The sequence below is a fragment of the Grus americana genome, chromosome 1 (genome assembly GCF_028858705.1).
Source record: "Grus americana isolate bGruAme1 chromosome 1, bGruAme1.mat, whole genome shotgun sequence".
NCBI lineage: Eukaryota > Metazoa > Chordata > Aves > Gruiformes > Gruidae > Grus > Grus americana.
Genome location: NC_072852.1, coordinates 72,533,008 through 72,556,168, shown reverse-complemented (window position 1 = coordinate 72,556,168; position 23,161 = coordinate 72,533,008). Strand labels below are relative to the sequence as shown.

Here is a 23,161-nt window from a genome sequence, read left to right as displayed (position 1 = left end):
TCAAAAGGGAAGGAAATGTCTGATATAGCAGAAGTTGGAAAAGAGAAAGGCAGCTTTCTAGACTGAGACAACAGGCTGGGTAGTGCAGGATACAAAGCTGCAATGGCATCCCACCCGCTGAGGGACTGCAAGGTGCAGAGAGCCCCTTTCATAGAGTCAGGGGATGGTGGTTGAAGACAAAAAGAGTCAGGAGCAAGAGTCAAAGGAAAAGCAGTTTCTGCTAAAGAAGAGTTAGTAACTTAATGAATGGAGAAATTACTTAACAGAGGGCAAAGGTACAAAATATGTAGGGGTCAAATCTCTCAGACTGACTGTGAATGAATGAATGAATGAAGAGAAGAACACAAGTGAACACAAAAATCACACAGGTCCCAATTTTACTGAATTCAATACCCTTCTTAACCTGATGGTTACCCTTCTCAACAAGAAGCATATAGCCTTTGAAGCAGAACTACAAATATTCAAGATATTTCATTTGGAAACTTCTGACCCTACAATGTTATTTACTAATCTCTCTGTATGTCTGCTTCATCTTGGGTCTCAAAAATTGATTGGATTTATGGATTTGGGTCATAATGTGCAGAAAACAACTCGCTCCTTTGTTACTATGAAAGACAAAGAACGCGAGACACTCTGCTGCGTACCCTGTAACTCAAAGCTGATGTCACTGTGGATGTTAGTGCTGGTTCACTAGACACAGCTTTAATAGGAAATTAGGAGCTTGATCTCAGAAAATGCAAAAATCATGTGACTTATTCCTTCAACACTACTATTTTGCATGGTAACCAAATATATATTTTTATGGGTAGCTATTCAATAAAAAAGCTTAAATCTGAAAATTATTATTTAAAGCATGATATCAGATTTTTTTTTCTTTTTTACAATGAGGGTGGTGAGGCACTTGAACAGTTTGCCCTGAGAGGTGGTAGCTGCCCCATCCCTGGAAACATTCAAGGTCAGGTTGGATGGGGCTCTGAGCAACCTGATCTAGTTGAAGATGTTCCTGCTCATTGCAGGGGGTGGTTGGACTAGCTGACCTTTGAAGGTCCCTTCCAACCCAAGCTACTCTATGATTCTATGGTTCTATGAAATTAACCAAGAATTAAATTAAATGGGAAGCACCATATTCTTAATTTCGTTGCATTTAATATGTATTTTTCTAACAGTTTATTGCTGGTATATGCTTCTTATAGTAGTTTTTTATGGAACAGTTTTTGCTACTACGTCTACTACATGGCTACTGTATAAAGTTCATTCTTACAGTTATTTCAATACATTACATTACAACTTTAATTTTCCAGCTCATCAGTGGTCATCAGTTACCACCCAGTAACCTGTCGAAGACTAACAAAGCTGACCCTTTAGTGCAGATAGAAATTTATGGTGTGCCAGAAGATCAAGCAAAAAAAAAATCTAGTGTTATAAAAAGCAATGGTGAGTATCAGTCTTATTCTCTTGACTGTAAACAAAGCACAATAATATTTTGTAAGGAATTACTATTTTTCCATGCCAAGAAGCTGTTGTGTACTTACAAAGACTGCAATTATTTCTCTCTAGACTAGGATCTTCTGGCACAAAATCTGTAGCAGAAGTTCATGCTATGGGCCACTTTTATAGACTAGTAGGTTAAGGAAGCACAAACTCTCTTAGTAGCATTCACCTGAAGGAAGATGGAGCGCATTGTCTTTACTCACTGTTGTGGGCTCATCGTGGACAGCGGCTCACCCCCACACAGCCGCTTGCTCAGTCTCCCCCAGTGGGATGGCTGAGAAAACTCTTGGGTTGAGATCAAGACAGTTTAATAGATAATACAAAAGCTGCATGTGCAAGCAAAGCAAAATAAAGAATTCATTCACCAATTCCCATCGGCAGGCAGATGTTTAGCCATTTCCAATCTAAAACATAGCACCATACCAATCGATATGAAGAAAATTAACCCTGTCCCAGTCCAAACCAGTACAGTAATTGTAAATTTAAAGGCATTTTTTCTGAAGAAATTTCTGTGACTTCATCATTTAGCTCATACGAAGTTTCTAGTAGGACTAGTCCCTTAATTGCTTGACAGGGGAAGTGTGCACTCTTTGTAGTTGTCTTCAAGCACTTTCTCACCTTTATCATATAGATCTTCTTGATGTCTCAGACTAAAGGTTCCCTATGATCTCCCTTCTTCTGTGCCTCTGTCTTCTATTTTTCATTTTTTCTTTTTTGTAGATGACTGCTGTTTTAAATCAGCCCCTGAATGCCTTTTCTCTCTGTATGAATATTGCTCAAGACAAAGCACCCCCCCCCCTCTTCCACATCCTCTTTTTAGATTTTTTAGTCAAGTGATTACTTTACTACCTTAATTTATTTAGCTCCTGCCTCATTTCCAACACTATGAAAGGAGAAACATTGGCAAAAATATGAAAATAGTATGGCTATAGGAAATTTTAAGTTGAGCAGAAGTTCTTAACCTGGCTATTGCTGTCCCGTTTTGCTGTCTAGAAGAGAGGCTTTTGATTTACAGTATTATGTAGCAAATGCATGATAAATCCTTAGAAGGATACTGTAGGCAAGTCCCAAGCTCTCTATGTTTGCTTCATTCTGAGAACTTCCCTCTGACAGTTTTAACTCCATAATCTACACAAAAGATGTGACATATATATCACTGCAGTCAGTGGGAGTCTCATCATTTATTTAAATGGGGACAGAAATCTAGGGAAAAAGTAGGATTCTCTACCAGTTCAGAGTAGTAATAGCAGATACAATAATTCAGATATTAAGCAGAATAAATGAAATGGTATTTTGATACTGTGTATTTTCTCTTTTCATTAGCTTTGAGCCCTAGATGGAATGAAACATTCTCATTTACCATCCAAGTTCCAGAACTGGCATTGATACGCTTCTGTGTGAAGGACGAGATATCTCTGGTTGCAAATGAATTCCTTGGTCAATACACTTTACCACTGCTGAGCCTGAGTAAAGGTAATATTTTTAAGTGACCCACCTATAACAGCTCAAAAAAATCTACAACATTCCAGGCTTTTATCAAGAAGAGGAGAGAGATTAGTCAGAACTAGTATAAAGACAACAGTTTTGTGCACTTTCTTCTTAGTTAGGCTCGAAACCTAATACAAGCCAAATTAAAACAAAACAAACAAACCCCTCACATAATCTATCTGCAACTTTTCAGAATGGAGAACAAAGAATATAACATAAGCAAAATATTTATTTTTCTTGGTAGTGTTTCTTTTATTGTACCAGTATAGCTTATGGACTCTTATGTGATTAATAGGTTGCACATAAAGAACAGACACAGAAGTCAGTAGGCCAAGGAGAAAAGCTTATGTAAAATGACTGTTTATGACAGTGAATTTCCAAAGCTATTTCTGACAAAACAACCAACCAACTTTTATTAGTGAATGAAGATGTGAAGGCAAAACATTGGAGCTGGTAATGGGCACTGTGCTTTTTTTATTAAGCTTAACAGGATTTTGAATGGCTTTTTCTTTCCAGGTTCTGAAGTCATAAAGGTGTTTGTGATTCCTAGCTGAGGTTGAGGAGTAACACAAGAACAAAGATATTACTCTTAAAGCACACTTACTTTTCTCCAACATAAATTTTTACACTGATCACCTTTTGCTTTCCTTTTCTTTGTATATTTCAGGCTAATGAAAAAATCCCCCACCAACTCATGATGTCTGAGACAAATTTAAATAGCAGACACTGAAGCTTGTATATGCTTGCAAAAAAATGTGTTTGGCCTTTTTTTTTTTTTTTCATTTAAATTTTCATTTATAAATTCACATATAAATGTGTCTCTAATGTGCCTGTATGATTAATTTTGGTCACAAATAGGGATTCATATTTTTGAAAAGAGCATGCAGAGTCTACAGGAAAGTTGAGTGGAGTAATTCAAAATGCTAGCTAACAAGTGTAGGTACAAAAACTATAAACAGTGCCAAACAAATCACCCCAATCTCCACTTAAGACAATGTATAAAAATATAAGATGCCATGAATATGCCCAAAGGCATAAATAAAATTCTAAGAGATGAACTGACAGATAATTTCAAAATTTATTGCAATGCTTAACATTGAGACCTCTGAATTCCAAATCTGGAACCATAGTTTTTGCTTTAGGTCCCTAAGCTCCCTAAATAGTGAAAGGGGAATGTGTCTTACAGTGGGAGTCACAGCAGTCTAGAATTCTTAGGAACAAACTGTCTAAATCATGCTAAAGAGCAAATTAGGATTTAAGTCACTCTTCACAGCTCCGATTGCTTTAATCTGCACTACAGGACTGTCCCTCCTTCCCTAGGATTCATATCCCTGAGGTGTCAACTGAGGGCAAGTTGCTTCCAAAAGCTGAGCAGTGCTTACATCTTTTTTTTTTTTTTTCTTGTCTTTGACAGAGAGTGGGACAAAGTTGTGCCACTGCCACCCTCCCCTGCATTTTCTCTTGAAAAGATTCAAATGTATATCATCGCTTCCTTCCTTTCCCCAGCAGCAGCCTACCAACTCAGGTGTAGATTGCACTGGGGAAGAATGCTTGCTGCTCACCTGTAGCAGTATTTGATTTTTCATGCAATGATTAAGTAGGCATACTCAGAGGGGCTGAAAGTGAGGATAATCCTTTAGCTGAGTGGTTAAAGGTGAGAGGAGTGGGGTCCTGGGCTGCAGTCTCTGTCCCAATGAGCCTGCCATGTAGAGTAGTAATACAGGACAGGAATTCAATTGTTACTGTCATTATCACTGGATCGATGATTAATTAATTATTTCATACAAGCTGGAACAACTTTAATAAAAAAGCAATTTTACTTCTCTCAGGACACTTTATAGAATATTCTCTAGGTAGGGGCTAGAAGACAGACTTTAGACATGAGTTGTAGTCCTTGAAGTGTGTTTTTGGATGGGAAATAAACAGTGTCTTCCGCATACTGTGTGCATGCTCTAAAAGTTGATCTCAGATGCTCAGTGCTTGGCCTCAGCTTTAATATCTGCTGCCCAGAAGCTGAACCTTAGATGCCAGGTGAACTTTCATGTCATATAAAAGATTCAAGAAAATCCAAACCCACATAAATGAGGGTACCAAGACTACACACACATCCAGACACAACTAAAGAAGGATTTTGAAAACTGCAGTTCTGAATGTAGATACTCACTCATAATAAAAACTTACTTGAATAACTGCAGTTATATATACATAGATAAAACACAGAATATTTTTTTTAATCGAAAGTGACATTGTTTATTATGATGAAATAATAGACATTTGCAGTCATATAAAGCAATACAGATTTGGGGTTTTGGAGAGGGAATTATTTTGTTTTCTGAGCAGGTAAGTTAAGTGTGAAGTTGAAAACTATAGTTTTTCCAAACATTTCTGCTCACCAGATGAACATGTAGTTTTTGAGGCATGTCTTATCTCTGATACTGGGAATCACTCTCATATGTAAAAGGAAATCCTTAACAGGCTTAGGTAGAAGAAGGTAGAAGATCTTACACTATACTTTTTTTCTGCCTCAGCTGCACAGTACATTGCTGCTGCAACACCATTTTTCTCTAAGGCTCTACCTGTTGATTCACAAGTTATTTAATTTGCTAGAAGAACAATGTGTGCAGCACGTAACATCTTTGGATGTTAAAATGTATGCTTTCCCCATGTTTAAATATCACTGGGCTAAAAGTCTTCAGTTTGAAAACACGCCATATTCTGAAAGACCCTGGAGTTTTTCACTCTGTGTCCAAAAATGCCAGAATTGAAATACTGTATATGTAGAGGAGAAAACCAGTAGAAATGGGACGTGGCCTCTGTTTAATTTCAGTTTATTTTAAAAAGTTATTTAGAGAATCATAAATTATGCCTCGTTTGCATAGTAGATCATAAAACCACCCCATTATGATGGAGCTGCATTTGCAGTTAATGCATCTTTGCATTTGCAGTTAATACGCTAATCAAGTGTCATTCTATTTACAGGTTACCGTAACGTTCCCCTCTTGTCCAAAGATGGTGACAATCTCGAAGCTGCATCGCTGTTTGTTCATGTCTGGTACTATTAATGATGCTCTGCAGTAGCAGCTGTTCTGGAGGATCACACCCTGCTCAATAAAGCAACATCACTAGACTTGCAACAACCCACTGGTCTGATTTTTCAGAGTGGCACCTTCTCAATGATTTTATTAAGCTAATGGGACTTCTTGTGTGAGTAAATGGTATCCTGAATAAGTAATGGTTACTGATGTTGGCCCTATCATTATTTAGAATTAATTAATACAGACTGAACTTTTTTGGACATTTTTAAAATTCAGTTTATAATTTCATTTGCAGCTAAATTCAAAATTATGAGTGAGAATAATAGTCTAATATTTATGATCTGAGACTGCAAAATTATGAGCGTGTTGCACTGACATTTTTATTTGTATTGAACAAAATTTCTTACCATTGTATCTTTCCAAGGGAACAGGAAAAATTACACATACAATGTACCCTTTAAATTTCTAATAACAGTAGCTTCTGATTGGGCTATACGTCTTCAATGTCCACTGTAATTTTGCTACCTGGAAAAATAGTTTGGAGAAAAAACCCGGCTCTTAAAATGATAAAAACTCAGATGCTGATATTGGTACTTTTTCTTAGGTTAATCTTGAATCTCCTGCTGCTAAAGACAGACAAATAATTCACGGACTGATTTGTAAAGGGTTATGTTCCTCATAGCAGCAGGGAGCTCAGGATATGTCTTACTGTGAACTCAGAAAAGAGGAAGCACGATGCTTTGAGATGGACTAGAAGAATTTTAGAAAAGGCAAGGGTTGATTGTGTGATTTAAGATCTCTTAGGACGCCTGACATAGCTGTCAGTGTAGATCTTGCCCATAAGACACAATTCCCCCATCTGCCTTAAAAACCTGAAGTATTGTTGAGCTTCCACAGGACTGTAGCTACCTGTTAATTGTAGATTTGTTACTCAAACATGGCTTTTTATTAAAAAAAAAAAAGGATGTTTTATTGATAGGTTTATTTCTTTAATACTAAACAGTATTGCTTATGTTTGCAGACAGTTCTGATAATAATATATTTTAATGCTCTTTTTATTTAATGCCATTTTAATGCTATTTTATTTAATGCTGCTGTAAGATGGAAAATCAGGGCATGTGGTAAACAATGATTAGAAAATGTCACAGGAAATAACACTATTAGAAAATTGCATTATAGTTATAATAAGGAAACCAAGACAGTAGACTAAGAAGAATCTAAAATCAATACTGAACTGTAGGGTGAGGTAATTTGATAACATTGTAAGCTGGCCACAATGTGTTTTCTGTGCTTGAGTGACAAGTCACTTGATTCTTTACCCAGGAGAGCCTATAATCTAAAATGTTAGACTTACTTACTGATCGTTGTAGTGATCATATCTGTATGCTAGCCAATATCCTTTTCATGTGGTAAATATTTTATAGCTTTTTTTCATCTCTGAAGAATACTAATAATAATATTCAAGCAGAGTTCCCCTCACCTCCCCTTACTGAGGAGCAGTTTAATTTCCCCAGGCAATCTGGTCTATCTATTCTCAGATAAAACCTGACCAAGTGACATAGACAATTGGTTTGATGCTGAGAAAAACTCCAGGTTATTTAGTTTCCTAAATAACACTCCTAGTCCCACTTCAGGAGCTTTATACAACATTGCCTCCTGAAGTCTGATTTGTGAGTGTCCTTTGGGGGAAGGCGGCAATTATCTTCAGCTTCGGCATTATTATCCCTCTGTTGACCACTTTTCCACCTGGTAGAACAAATGTCGGACCTACTCTGCATATGGTAACTCAAAATTTTCCAGCAGATCAGATCAGAAATCAACATGTCTCCTGTGCCTTAAAAATGTGCCCTTGGTCCTAGAAAGGTATATATATGTGGCCAACTACGTGTGTGTAAGAGGCTGGCAATAATGGACAGTTCATTATCGCTGCTCACGTTAAATGCTTAAAGATGTGCTTAAGTGCTTCCTCAATTTAGGTAAAAATGCTTTGAAGAACAGAGCCCCTAATTAGTCTCAGTGAACTCAAAGGAACTACTTATGTTCATTGTTTAATATGTATTTATACATTTTATAGCCCTGAGGTCAATGCAGGTATTGACTTGATTCCCTTATGCAGCATAAGAATGTAATGCGGTAAGACGAGTGAACAAAGATTCCTTGTAGCATGATCTTAAATAAATACCACACTGAAAGCTCACATTCAATATGTTTTGTTTATTTGTGAATATTAGCTTCTCCCTCCTCCTTTCTTCTCACAAATGACCAGTTACATCTGCTTCTTGGATGTCAGAATAAAAGAAACAATGACATATTTTATCGACAAACGAATATCCTGGATTGAATGTTACATTATATCAAAAGTTAAAAGCACACCAACATATACTGCACAAAATAGGTAAAGTGCGAAGCTTTTAAATTTTTTTTTTTAATGTATCGATTGTATAAGATATAACATGAAATTTGCTAGACATCTGAAATATATTGGCACCCAGAGAACTGTTCCATAATTCTCTGGTGAAATCATCATACGCAGCGAGGTCATAGCAGATGCTGATAAATTACACCATTATCAGCATTGTTTCAAGAGTCAGTGGAATTAATGGGCAGAGAATTAGGCCTCACACTTCGACCTGTACAGAATTTAGTATTTTTACAGTGCTATTTAATATGAACAAAATAAAAATCTTTATTGCGCTCATATAATTTTCTGCATGTTGCTACAAGTTCTTAGCATGCGATTTCTTAAACTCACACTGACAGGAATCAGTTGCAGGAAGATGGCAGCAATTTTAAGACAATAGCCTTATGATTAGAAATGGTAAGGTATGTGATCCGCAGATGACTGCATATTCTCAAGGGCAACCAAGACAAAAGGTACTGTGGGAAATGGGATAAAGAAACATCAGTGGATAAATAATTGAATTATCTTAGGCAACATTTAAATCACACTGTTTCCCAGTGGATACCACTTTTCTTCATTTAAGTGGACACTGCTCAGTGGAATGTTAACAGCTCCCACAAATGTTCCTTTGCTTTTCACAACAAGCTTCAGTATATGGCCTTTGAGCTCTGTGACTTTGTCGTACACAACCTGAAATAATACATAACGAGACAGAAAAAAATATGAATTTGTGAATCTATTTGACAGGCAAAACATTTACTTCAATACAGCATTCAGGATGATTGCAAAATTTGTAATAATTGCTTTAAACTGCCCTCCAGAATTATAAACTACTAACCATGAGCCAAATTCACTCAAATTATTGAATTTATCTCAGAAAAATATTTGACCTTATGTAGTTTATATAAAAGAGATTCTGCCAGCTTAGGCTTGTGAAATCTGATTACCACACATTTGTAAGTAAATTTGAAACCTGTGTTGCACAATCCTTGAGAAAAAAAAATAGGTATACATAATTTTCCCTGTGAAAATTGAAACTCTAACTTAAGCAGGGTTTTGAACTCAAATGTGAAGAAATATCAGATCCTCCATGAAGTTCACCAGGGAATGACAATACGGTTGATTTTCTGGAGGAGAGATTCAGGTGGAGGGTACTCATCAAGGACAGAAGCATGAAAATATAAGATAGGTAATTCTGTAAAAGTGTAGATTACTATATATTTTTAATACATTTCCATAGCAGATGCTTTGATAAATGGTATTGCTCTTCTGCAAAAATTAGAAAAAAATAGGAAAACAGTTCTGAAGTAATTTTTTTTTTTTAACCTATGTATATTGTATATTTGGTACATGTTGCTTAGTAGTGCCTTAAAGCAACTTTAGGTTGCATTGGTATGTCACATAAAGGTGTATCACATCAATGCACAGTACCTCAGAATTTCTACTGTACTTGTGATTAAATCTTGTGCTACATAACAGAATTAAAAAAAGATCAAGCCAAAGCAAAACCAAATTTTATTCTAACCAAGACTTCCATAAAATTTCATAACTGTTCTAGATCCAACAAACATCATAAAATAGACAATAATTTTCCTTTGAAAATTCTCTGTATAAATTTTACTATTTCAATACAATAACTTTATGCATGATTCTGGATGCTAACTGTATCCAAATGTGCCCATTATAAAAATACTTGCATTTTTAATGAAATCATCAAATATTAAACATGACAGAAAGCTCAGCCCACTCAGTAGAAGTTGTAGATGTGGAACATCTCTGAGATTGGACCCAATTTAGCAAGTGGAACTTACTAAATTTGGATGTTTCTGTTACTCAAGAAGTGCTGTTAATACTTCTCAAATTAAATGAGACAGCTGGCTTAGCATCTCTTTAGAAAATTACTAAGGCCTGTAGTTCTTAAAATATCCTTGAAATTACCTTAATACTATAAGAACACACTGACATTAATTATGAAATGTTAATGGTGTATTTTCTGAATTTTAAAAAACAATCTGGAGTGATGGGCTAACAAGAATGAGCTGCATTCAGAACAGATTCCTATGTTTCAGTCCCCGCATTAATCAAAAACTGCTGAGTGAACTGCATGTGGGTTGATAAAATGTGAAAGAATGCTCTCAGCTAGTTTCAGGCCTGAAAGGTAAGATTTGTTGAGAGAAGGACCTTTAATCTAAAATTTGTATGGCTGGAAATGTTTTTGCTATTTTAGTTGCGATGGAAAAAGCTTTAAATTTTAATATCTCTGTGCAGTTTAAAAAGCAAACTCGGTGACACGCTGTCACTTCAGGAGGATGGGAAAGTGAAACTGCCTAAAAGGAGTTTGCCATGCAACCTGCTTGCATTTGCTGTGCAATCTGAATGCAGTCTATACGTGTGGCACCGCTGAGGGAAAGCAAAATCAGACCGAGCCCCCTCTAGCTTGGATCTCCGCGGGCTGGACTGCTGAGTCCTCTCTGTACCTCTGATTATAAAGAAGCAGAAATGGCCATGGGAGACATCCTTCAAATAGGGATAGAGTTTATAAAGGCTCAGCCCCAGCAACGTTCCTCACGCGGAGTGGCAACAGAAGGGTGGTTCTGAACTTCACGGGTGGACCCAGGAGGCATAAAATTGTTGGTTCTCCCAGACAACCCTAGCTGGCGGCGGCTGCCCCGTGGGACCACTGCATGATTTTGCCTGCGCTGCAAGGCGCGGGGGTGTCACAGTGAGCGCTGAACAGACAGGACGTCAGGCTACTCTGGCAGCAAGCACCAACGGGCAGGACACCAACCTCTCCGGTGTAGGGGGGATAATTGGTGGTGTGGGGATGAGCGGCCACTGCCACAGGTTGCGGGGGAAAGAAAAACTGTCCCCCTCACTCGTTTTAACTGACTTTTAGTGAAAAGGTCTTACCAGGGAGCACCATTTCCTTCTCCATTTAGAAACCTTTGGAAATCATAGTTTGGAACAGCTGCCAGGGAAGTTGCGCCTGGTACTTTTTGGTTTCGATGTTTACCGTGTCTATTTCACCAAGTTGTATGTGAATTAAAAATGCCAGCTTCTCTGTCCGCCAGTGGCATCTCCCCACCAAAATTAAAGTGAAATGATGAAGAAAATTCGAAAAGCAAGGATAAGTACAGTCACTGATAATATAATTTAGAATATATCTATGGTTTGCTTACTGAAGTGATACTAATGTTACCATAGAAAGGTGCCTTGTTTCTTTGCCAATATATCGAAGATATCATCTTCAGCTGTTGCTTTAAATCACCAAAAAGTATACATGTAAGCTGTAAAAGCTAAGAAATCTTCAGTACGGTGGATCACAACAGGCATGAACTGGGGTAGTGAACAACTTTCAATCTTAGGACAAAAAAGAGGCTTTCAGCTTTGAGCAATGACAGACCTTACCATGCAGGGTGGGTGGTTTTCAAACGATCCCAATAAACTGTTTCTAAAATGGTATTGCAAATTCAGCTGGAGCAAGGTATAGATCATCAGAATGTAGGGACAGAAGAAAGGTCTGGAGATAGCTGAATTAGTATGTGGATAAAACAAATGCCACCTGCCAGAATTTCATAATGAGAACAGTTAAATCCCAAAATGATTGTGTAGTCAGAATATTTGCCTTCCATTTATACCGCTAGATCAAATGTAAGTTATACATGGCTGTGCAGCAAAAGAGTGGGACAGTTAGGGCTGGAATTCAAGTATTCCTGGCTCCAACAGGAGAAGCACTGTTGACCTACAGGAGTCTAATGACATTTTAATCGCAAATGCAGGACAGTTGCTTCTCCTTAGGTAGCCATGGCACAGCTCCTAGATTTGCTCCGAATTGTCCAAATTAGCTTTGATGCAGGGTGCTGGAGGGAGCGGCTGTGGCTCCCGGTGCAGCTCCCCTCCTCCCCCTCCATCAGGCCTGCCTGCGCTGTTTTGGCTGTTGCAGGCCGGCGTCCCCTCTGCTCGGAGGGCAACTGCAGCAGCACTAACAGACTGACGTGGCCCAGGTGTATTTGCTCACGTTTGGCTGCACCTCAAGGGCGGGATGGAGAGAGTTCCCTCTCATTCTGGCTTCATTATGGCAGTGCACACTCTGCTTTGCCTTGGAGGTTTGCTCATTTCGTGAGTGTGCAAACATGCAGGCACTCAAGAGACAAACTGAGGACAACTGAGACCTTGAAGCACGTCTCAGGGCAAATGCTACACACATGAGCAAGACCCCACTGCAGTTGGTTCTGGTCATCACGACTTTTCTTGGCAAGAGTTTAAACTTAAATAGTTCAGATTTATTTTCAATTTTTTTACTTTCTTAGTTTTCACTAAACTACTCTGGAACCTCCCAAGTAAGTCTTATTTATTCCCAAGAGTGGTCTATAAGCAGGTATGCTATTCTTTTTCTCTTTACACTGCATTCTATTTTTCTATGTTCTTTTTCCTCTTCTCAACCATCACTTTTTAATGCAATGTTATACCAGTGTGAATGCAACAAACTCCAAAATCCAGATAAAGGACCAAAAGAAAAAAGGAATCCTTGTTAAAAGAAACTCCAAAACATTTGGCATAGTTCACTCTGTTGTCATCCCTCCTGGACTTTCACATCTTTACTCTCACACACATGAGTAAAAATCAAAAATAAAATGCACTTTTGCAAGGCTGATAATTTGCTGTAGGCAGTCATAAGCAATAAAAGTACAAAACTAAAACCAAAAATACCCAAGAGAAGCACATTTCAGAATTTTCTCAGTCTCGAACACAGAGAGAAATTAATATACAGTTTCCTTCCAGCCATTTGGCTTTAATAAAAACTTATGAACTCATAAAAAAGGCTAGTACATTTCTGTACACAGTGTTTCGGACAGTAACTAACTTAAAAGACAGCTGACTTATATTTTTAGTAGTTTTTCTTCCCTGGGGCAGCTTCTGCCTCAGTCTACCAGCCTTGGACAGAAAATGCATACAGAATGATATCACATATGGAAGAACAGAGCTGCTAACAGCACAAGCATTGGGTTTGAAATGTCCAGGTTCAATGGAACCATATGTCCCCAGTGCGATTAACAGTTCCTGGTGAAAAAGACTGAGCATCGGTGAAAAAGGTTGTAAGTTTTGAGTAAAGGATATTAAAGTTTTCATGGAATTTCTTTTAACAGCAGTGGAATGCTCCTTAACCACAATTAAATCTCCCAGTGACTACTGTCTGACTGCAGAAAGAATTTTGGATTTTCTTGCATTCAACTTGATCTAATGACGATTAGTAAAATAGTTGTCTTCCAGTGATGCTGGCTGGTTCTTGTCTGTAGCCCATTTTGGATATTTTACAATGAATGTTATTATATAATCATATTATACTTCTTTGCTTTAAATATCCTTCAGATGTAAAGGAATTTCTGTAGACAGGTCAGTTAGGCTCATTCCAGTGTCTCTTTGATTGCAAAAAAAGAAAAGAACATTAAAAAAATAAAAAAAAAAGCACCTAGTTCCCTGCTATTCCACTGCAGGGGAATAGGGAGGGAAATCTGTCTCAGCTGTTAGCAGCAAAACTACTCGAGGACCCTACTGACAGAAGCGCTGGAAGTCATCAGTGTAAGTGGGTAACTTTTGTCATCAAATAGATGTGGGAAAAGAAAAATACTAAAACTCCAGGACTGGGAAACTAGGAGATGAGGACTCTTAGTCTCAGCTGACTAACTTAAGCTTCATCATATCTTATCTATGAAACAGGGTGGAGTGGTAATATTTTCCATGTCTTCTACTTTAAAGCCTGCTCAAAAGTGCGTTTGTAAATTGCTTTGAGATCGTTGGGAGATCTGTTATATGTAATAATTATAATCTTCAATTCCACCTACTGTTTGGATCTCATCTGCCCTTACAAAAGAATATAGTTTATGCTGCTTCCCGTTCTGTCGTAAATGTTTCTCCATACAAATGTTTCTTTTCACCCCAGAGGCACGAGCACTTCAGTGCTGTGTGAAATAATTATATATGGCTGTGAACTGCTAGCATTTTGACATAAAAAGAACCGGGCTATTTATTACTGTGTTGTCAATTTGCTTGTCTATTTTCAAATGTGAATTTGAATAATGGAATCCATTCAACTAGTAATTGTTATGTTACTGTACAAATCTGCATTCAAACCAGCCTAGGTTTTGCTGCAATGAAGCTTGGTCTCATTTGGCTAACATGTAACTGTGGTTCTGGTGTAAGACAGAGTAGTGTGAATAATCCAACTGCTTTCCTGAAGAGAGAGACGTAAAGAGACTGTTTCGCTTCTGAGAAAGATGTAAAGCAGAAGATTGTCCCCATTTGTGGTTCAGTTTATGATATGTTCCTTCTTTTTGATTGTACTCATTGCAACAGCTCTAAATGCTGTGTTGTTATTTTATTTCAAGAGTAGGCAAAGAATATCAAGCAAGTAAGAAATGGTGGAAGAAAGTGAATGGTACTCACAATTTCATTGTAAGTAGGGTCAGAGCTTTTTGGAGCTGTTCTTGTTTTCCTTCGACTGACCTCATAAGGATCGGGCAGAAGATAAAATTCAGCGTGTGCACTTGGGGCAGAGCCATCTGGGAGGCGCTGAAAAACAAAACGGTCATAAATATGAATGCCCATGTTCTAGCAACGAAAACAAATAAAAAGTACCAAATGAAATCTGAACTTTAAGGAGACACAGAAACGTGTTACATTCTCAATATTGTCCTGGTTAAATTGGAGTGCTAGTGTAGTAAACAACAGGAATTCTTAGAATTCAGCTTAATATTGAATCAGGAAAATAGAAATGAAATAGTACAAGAACAAGGTAAAATTGCCTATCTTTAATATTTTACGTTCTGATAGAAAAACCCTTAAGCCTCAATCTACTTTACTTGGCTTAATGTGATACAAAGTCTAGCCCTTCCATTTTCCAGAGCAACGCATAGAAACTGGATTCTAGCCAGTAAGCTCCTATTGATTTTAACCCCTAAGTAGCAGTGCTGATGCTGGGGAGAACTGATTGTTTCTAAGGGTGTTTCATAAAGCACATTACTATAGAAGAGCCAGGAGCATTTCCTGCAGCAATATGGGCAGAAGAGGATTCTGATAACAACAGTCTTTCCGATCTCTCCCATCACGCAGCTGCAAACTCTCTGTAATTTTCCAGTTCAGATTACTGAACGATATTCCAGATATTCCATCTTAGGGTAGCTACTCGAGATCAGAGCCAATTAGCCAGGCTCAGTCATAAGCTGCTGCTGCTGGGTGGAGAGTTTGTGAACAGATGTAAGGTTATTCCTAAAGCAACCTCACAGTTACTCAGAAAACACATCCATAGTATGAGAGGTTTTAAAAGAGCACACAAGAAACATAATCATGAAAAACTGTGGAACAGGTATCTTGCCAGCATATGTCACTTAGTGCTTAGCTTATAATTAAGCAGAAACCTTTGTGTTGCTAACATGGTATGCAATCAGAAAGGACAAAATGGGGCATAAAAGTATAGGTGTTTATCAAAATATCAGTAATTTTAATTGTATTATAATCATTTTAGGCAGCAAGTTTACCTGGCAGCTCATAGACAATCCAGCGACAGGATGCAAATTAAAATGCAGGCAAAAGGAAGAGATCTTAAAATGTCTGGAACAGATGAACCCAGAACATTACACAGGCAGTTACATTTATATTTCCCATTGTAATTTTACCTGGCTCAGAATAAAGTCATTTCTCAGATGTTGATTATTCACAGTATGTGTCTAGAAATATGGGGCTTTCTACAGGCATTATCAACAACATATCCTTGTGATAGGAGAAACCGCTGGTGTCCTAGCAATAAATAACTTCTCTATTGGGAAGAAAAACAGTGCTTGTGTGTGTGAGCAACCAGTTCTTGCACAACAAATCTCTGGTTTTTGTTATCTGAAATGATCCTTCAAGGCAAATGATGTGGTCAACTGCAAAGCTTATTACTGCTATCGTTAACACTATACAGCATCAAAGGACGCACTACTCAAATCATTACATATTGTCAGCACTATGTGAACTATTAATGTTACTATTGCTAAGCTCCCCAGAGTACGTCTGATTTAAAATATACATGGGATTTAGATAGATGGGATTCAACAGCCAAAATAAGAATGCCATTAAATGGCAGTGAAACTAACAGGTATTTTCCTAGGACAAAGTACTATATTGTTAACACAAGATTTATAATTTACACTGTCTGTTTGAAAGCCCATCTCTATTGATCTAGGACTATACTAAAACTGCAATCAAGGATTACAAGTAACAGTAAATTGAACAGTCTCTTAAAAATCAGGAAGAAAAAAGAAATGTAGCCTTAAATACCAGTCCAAGCAACCAGGATCCTAGCTGTAATCAAGCACTTCCCTTCTCAATGAATAGATAAGCATCACTGTAACTTGAAGGTCAGCAGATTTTAGTTGTTTCAGACAAAAAAGGGAATATGGTTTAAAAAAAAGGGGGGGATGGTGTCATTCTTGAAGAAGACCTTATCAGCTCAACTGCTAAGGTTCAGCACAACGATCTTCGCTATCTCAAGGGTGGAAATACAGGACAGGGAGAGTCCTGTAAAATGTCTGGCTTTATAAATCATCCCAGCAGTGTATTGCTTAACCAGGGACGATGTCGGAGCTAATTTTGAAAGCTGAGGTCAGCAGCAGCTGCAAAGGAGCCCAGATGGTAGGTAATGGGCTACAAAGGTAAGAGAGAGGACAGCTGCATCCATCCAGTTCTGCTTGCCTTTGAGATGCCCAGATAGGACAGGGTGTAGTCACTTGTGCAGTGCCCCACTGCACACCTCAGGACAACAAAGGCACAGATCACGGCATTGTACTTTGCAATTGAAATGGGCTCAGTCTGACATTCGCCTGCCAGGGAAAGAATCCAAGCTGATTGCCCTGTGATTGTTTAACAGGACCGGGGTATCCAGAAGCGCATGCGGTGAATCACAAAAAAGTCACAGATAAAATTGTCACTACGCCTTTGAGTTGCTCCCTGTACCCTGCCAGCAATGCTGGCACATTATGTAGCCTTCATCCAACTCACCTTCCTCCATCAGTTCACTCCTCCCAAATTCTAAGGGAGGCACTTTGCAATACTCCTGTGGCCAGATGAAACATGGACAGAAACCGACTTCCTCACTATCCCTTTGAATGTAGCTTAATACATGGTGAAAGACGTGAGGGGGAGGAGAGGATCAAGAGAGAAAATTAAAAAAAAGAGAATATTTCAGCGATTCACAGAAGAAAAGTCAGGGCAGAGCAGTTGCTCTGGCATCTTTCAGAACTAAAACAAAGCCACTTTTCATGAATAGTAGCAATCAGCAGCCAGACTGTTAGAGGTATTTTAAACTGCAGCCACCTGAATTCCAACTAGATATCTTAGTTCTGGTTGGTGGGGTTTTTTTTTCTTTTTCCTGCTTTACAGATAACATTTCCCCACTTCATCTTCCCTTGCAGAGGAAAGGCAAGTAGGCCGCTCCAAATTCCACAATCGTCCCCATTTTCCATCTGCAGTGGCACTGTTATGCCATCAAGCGATCAAAAAGCTTCAGCTGAGCACTCTTCAAGGCAGATCACATCTTCCACTTCTCAACTGCCCTCCCCAGCCTCCCGATGTGACACGAAACATCTCACGAGGGTCTCTAACCATTAAAAAGTCTCTGACTCACTACACACTCATCATTCAAAACTCCTGAGGAAGAGCAGGCATTAATCAACCATGGCTTTACAGGAGCACAGTTTGGGTAGCTCGTACGATGAGTTTGTGCTGGCTTCTCTTTTGATTGGCACAATGGCTCCATCTTTTCTTGCGAAGAGCCTGCTTCACCGCAGGACTTCTTGAGACAAGACTCACAATGGCTGTGGAAGGAGCTGTACTTTGCTAGACCCTCCCCTATCAGGGCCAAAGAAGGATCTCGACAGTTTGAGAACCACAGAGCAAAAACAAGAGGGGGATTAACATAGCAGAAATATCTTTTTAGGTCTAATGTAGGTGACATTTAAAGTAAACTGTTTTATTAAGATAACTGACATAGCAGGCAAAAAGCCCAAGCTTTCGGGCAAACTAGTCCTTTCTCAGGCTTTTACCTGAGTTGAGTATTTGTTTGAATAAAGAAGAATGGAGAAAACAACAGATTTTTTTTTTCTTTTTAAAAAAGATGTCTTCTGTCATATTACAGTGTCACATTTAGTGTGCAAAACCCCTGGATTATCCTTTCACTTCTAACTCAGACTGCATTGGTACTTTTATAAACTTAGGTGAACATGAAGGATATCTGACCTAAATGCCAGTCTCATTTGCACCAAAGAATATCTGTTCTGGTGGGTCCATTACAAACAGGGAGTAAGATGTCTAGCAGACTTGCAAGTAATTCTGAAGTCCAGCAAAAAAACCTCTTTTGTTATTACTAATGGAACAAAAATCGTTGACTTCTGTCCATAGTCCAGGCCAGAAGGAAAATCAAAGGGTACCTTGGAAATGCCATTTTGCACTTTAACTACGCTCCAAAACCTTTATAGCCTGAATGTACTTGTGATCAAGCAAACAGAAAAAAAGTTTTAGATTGAATTCTATTTATGTTTAATTCTGTAGTCATTTCATTAACCCCAAAATGAAGGAAGCTTACTTCCTTTAAAAGAAGTTACTCCCCATTTAAACTACTGTCTTAAATCTTTGTTTGTGTATGCTTGTAAATAAATTCAAGCTATCAAAATCCGTAAGGCTGGAAAGGTACAAAACCAAGCTCCCAACAGAAATGCAATAGCTGTCTCCTTGCTATGCCTATAGACAAAAAATCCCCTGGTGATTTTGATCTGCCAATAAAAAAATTTGAGTTGAATTTGGAAGCTGACTCCCTGTACTTTCTTCAAATACAAACAAGCCACTACTGAACAATTTTCTCAGAGACTGACCTGCCTTCTTGACCCTGATAATGACTGATGTTTGTAAGGAACTCAGTTACAACTGCCTGTATATATGTTTAAAAAAGCAGTTTATTTTTAAAATGTTATTTTCTTCTAAAGTCAGGCAGAAGGTGATGAAAATATTTAAGAATGACGGGGAGTGAGGGAGCAGAAATAATACTCTGGATTTACTTCTTTCCACATCTGTAATTCAATACTGTAAAACTAATACAGACACGTATCTGTTATAGCTGTGTTCCATTTTTCACTCCAATTTTATTTTCCAAGATCTAAGAAGTATTGATATTTATGTACAAAAACCCACGCAGATAGGTTATGTCCTGTGTAATTTAATTTTAAATATACTAGCTGTAGCAGGGAAATAATGGATGAAATTCAATTAATTTTTCCATAAGAATTACATTATCCTAATGACTTTTCTCCCTTGATCATTACTAATCATCCACAACTCTGCTTAAGGATGGATTCTTTGTTAGCATTACGAAAGGTCTAACTACTTCAAAATTTGCCATATATTAAACTACGCAATTTAGCAGCCAATATGAATTTTAAGGAAAGTTTTATGATTTTTAAAAAATGCACTTTAGGGATAATTTATTGTAAAGCTTTTAAAAACTCACCTCTTCCTAAGTAACATCTAATTTTCTTTTTAGGATACTACTGCCTCAAATTTAAATCATGTCATCAGTTTCTCTTAGTGTTAGACATGCAGATATTTTTCCACCTTTTCTCTTAGAGTGAGACAGATTGATGGCTCCTGAACATTTGATAGTTCCAGCTGCTGTTCTCTCTTTCCCATTTTTCATTTTCAACCATCTTGACCAAAAAAAAAGATCAAAGGTAACTTGTATTAAATAATGCCATCTTTCCTCCTCTATAAATAACTTCCTTTCTTCCACCAAAATTAATTTCCTGGACATCTTCAAATCTCAGTTGCTTTCTTCCCCTTCTTCAATGAAAAAAAAAGAAATCCAGGCTTTAGAAAGGCTCCCATTTCAGCAATTGCCCCCAAAGTAAAAAAAAAAAAAAAAATTTCACTTTGTCCGGTACCTCTAACTCTCAGTTTTCCTATTCTTTACCTTCATCTTATGTTTTTCCCTGCCATGCGAATTTATCTTCTACACAGTGAAGAAAGGACTACAAGATATTCCTTAATGTTTAATATTGAGACATCCTCACATCTCTAAAAATCATATGACTATACCAAATGCTTAGAAAAAACCCTTCACAGCTACAAAGCAAAATGTTTATATATTAAAAGTGGATATGAAGCAGATTTGATTATTATCCAATAAAGGAGGACTAGAAAAAATCCACAGAAGAAATCAGCCTTGCACCCCAGTAACCTGTATAAATTACTAGTTGCCTCTTGACTAAATTAAAACTAGCAAGAAATATGGAAAAGCCATCACTGCTGCTACACTGTCTTTGACTTTCTCTGAGTCCCTGTGTAACTTAGCAGAGAAAGGCTCAACCCTGTTTTTGTAAGCTGCAGCTTAATTAACAAATACAGCCGCTGCCTTAGAAGAAGATAACATCCTCCGAGCTAATTCTAAATTTAAAGAGCTGAGGAAATAATCAGCACTAAAATAATGATATTACAAAGCAAGAGGTTCCTTCAAATCCTTCCAGATTAATAGGATATATAAACTTCAGGACAAAGGGGATTGCTGTGTGAACGGGCGGTTGTGGTGTTACTTCTTAAATCCTAACGTGGGACTGAAGACCCTTCCTTGCTTTTCCTTTGAGCTCTGCATACTTCAGAGCACTGAACACCTCTTTTCTGCTCTGCTACTAAGCTTTTAGTTTTCCTGCCACAAAATATTTTCAAATTACTTCAAAGAAAATTCAAACTAAAATCACATTTGCAGTAATTAAATAATAATTACAAAAGAAGATAATCCACTATATCGCTGTGGTGCACCCTGCACTGTCTGCTACTGGCAAGACAAAACGGAAAAGCACCCGGCCAAAAGTGATTACACAGATAAGGAATTTTTTCCCAAACAATTGCTTTTTTCAGCTAAAAAATGAAAACATTTAACTGCTTCTCTGCAAGATAAGTTTTACTTTATTATATTTTCTGATCCTATTTTTTTCCCCTCTTCTCTGTGAGCAACTTCATTCCCATTGCTGAATTCTTTCCTATCTCATGCATGCATCCGGGTATGTACCTGAACAGAGAAGACACACTGTGGCAGAGACCACCAGCACGGAGGCCAATGGCAAAGCAACAAAAAAAGAAATGAAGTTTATCTCAACTTAATGCAGGAAATAAAATGATATGTTGTTTCAGAACAACAGGTATTTTGTTTCAGGGAAGCTCTGGAAAGCATTTTTTAAGCAGGCATTTTCTACCTGTCAGAAATCCGGTAGTGTCAGTGGTGTCAGTGGAGCAAGCCTCCAGATGGCTTTGTCATGTGCTATGATACAAATGCAGAGGCGCTCTAGCCGTGTTATTGATTTTAATCTCCAAATATAGCTTATGCACTTTGTGCAGTCCAATACCTTCAACATCCTCATCAACCTGCCCGTTCTGCATGTAGCTTGTCGGTGCACCAAATGGGAGGACTGTGGGTGCTGTTAATTCATGAACAAACAGTGCCTTTGTCACCGCAGTTTATTCCAGCCCTTTCTCTCGCAAGTGAAATAAGGCTTTTGGGCAAAAAAAAAGCGCAGGTTTACTGGTTCGGCTTTGTTTGTAGTGGAGTAGCAAGGACTTGTGCAGTCTGGTGGCTAATAAAAGATGGTATGCTGCGTTCCTAACGGGGAGAACAATGCTGGCAAAAATAGGATCTAGAGCTGTCCTGAGTCACATTCTCTGAAGAGTGAACCAGCCAACACTCTCCAAGGTCTCCTGGCTGTCAAATGGGAAAAACTAACCCTCAGTAACTGAGACTGAAGGGAGGCTTCACAGCTAACGCCTTGCAACGAACACATCAGTTCTGGGCAAAAATGTCGAGGTGTTGACCTATCCCTATCTCTGTAATGCTATCAAGGAGGGAGGTCAGAAAGAGATTCAACTCATCATATTGTGGACATCTCCTGGCTTGGCTTGGTTAAATTGCCCGCACATTGGTGTCTGGCATCATTTGAGACACATATGATGACAAGATATCTGCATAAACTCTCAGACAAGACACAAGCCTTACCTGAGGCCCTCCTCTTCTGCAATGGCAGCTGGAGGCCAGATGGGACATGTTAGGTCATCTCCTAGATGTTTAGAGAAATGAATTGGGACTTATCAAAATGGGAGCTTAGGCATCTAGACTAGCATCCCGTTTCTAAAATACTGCTGCCTCATGTCACCTCAGATGACAAAAGGTGTGTATGGAGTTGGAAATATAACATAGGCTTTATGGGAAACTGGCACCATTCTGGAGTGATCGTTGGAGGTCAAGCAAGATACTTCATGGTATTCAAAACAGCCATGATCAGGCAACTGAATTCCATGAAATCATATACGTATGCATCTTAGTTTCAAACTGAATCCCACTCCAATTAGACCAAGGCACACAGACAATGCGATTTTTTTTTATATGAACAACTATTATTTATTAAATATTTAACAAAACTAGTGTGGGGTTTTTGTTTTGGTTTTTTTTTTTTTTTTCTTATAAGGACAAAGACAGTTCTGGGAAACAGGCTGGATCCCGAAAGATTCAGGGCTTCCTAAGAACAATATAAAAAGTTTCTGCTCTGCTTCAATCATTGGAGAGAAAAGCCCATCTAACTCTGCTTCGAATAAAGTAAATAAAAGAAAACCTGGCCTGTGATACCCAGGTGGTCATAAGGGTTCCCCTTCCTAGCCTTTATTTCTCTAGACCCCT

The 23,161-nt window shown here is 38.1% G+C and overlaps 2 protein-coding genes across 2 annotated transcripts in view; one reads left to right on the top strand and one right to left on the bottom strand.

Moving 5' to 3' along the window:
• The window catches only part of PLCZ1 (phospholipase C zeta 1), a 53,556-nt gene extending 47,515 nt beyond the window's left edge, over positions 1-6,041 (top strand). Inside the window, exons 11-13 of the mRNA XM_054837226.1 lie at positions 1,302-1,434; positions 2,815-2,964; positions 5,959-6,041. Coding sequence (XP_054693201.1) covers positions 1,302-1,434; positions 2,815-2,964; positions 5,959-6,041 — 366 coding nt within the window. The remainder of the gene's footprint in view (positions 1-1,301; positions 1,435-2,814; positions 2,965-5,958) is intronic.
• A 2,291-nt stretch (positions 6,042-8,332) lies between these two features.
• The window catches only part of PIK3C2G (phosphatidylinositol-4-phosphate 3-kinase catalytic subunit type 2 gamma), a 209,231-nt gene continuing 194,402 nt past the window's right edge, over positions 8,333-23,161 (bottom strand). Inside the window, exons 31-32 of the mRNA XM_054837238.1 lie at positions 14,860-14,985; positions 8,333-9,105 (exon numbers count right to left, since the gene is read on the bottom strand). Of these exons, the coding sequence (XP_054693213.1) occupies positions 8,953-9,105; positions 14,860-14,985 (279 nt within the window). The 3' untranslated portion in view covers positions 8,333-8,952. The remainder of the gene's footprint in view (positions 9,106-14,859; positions 14,986-23,161) is intronic.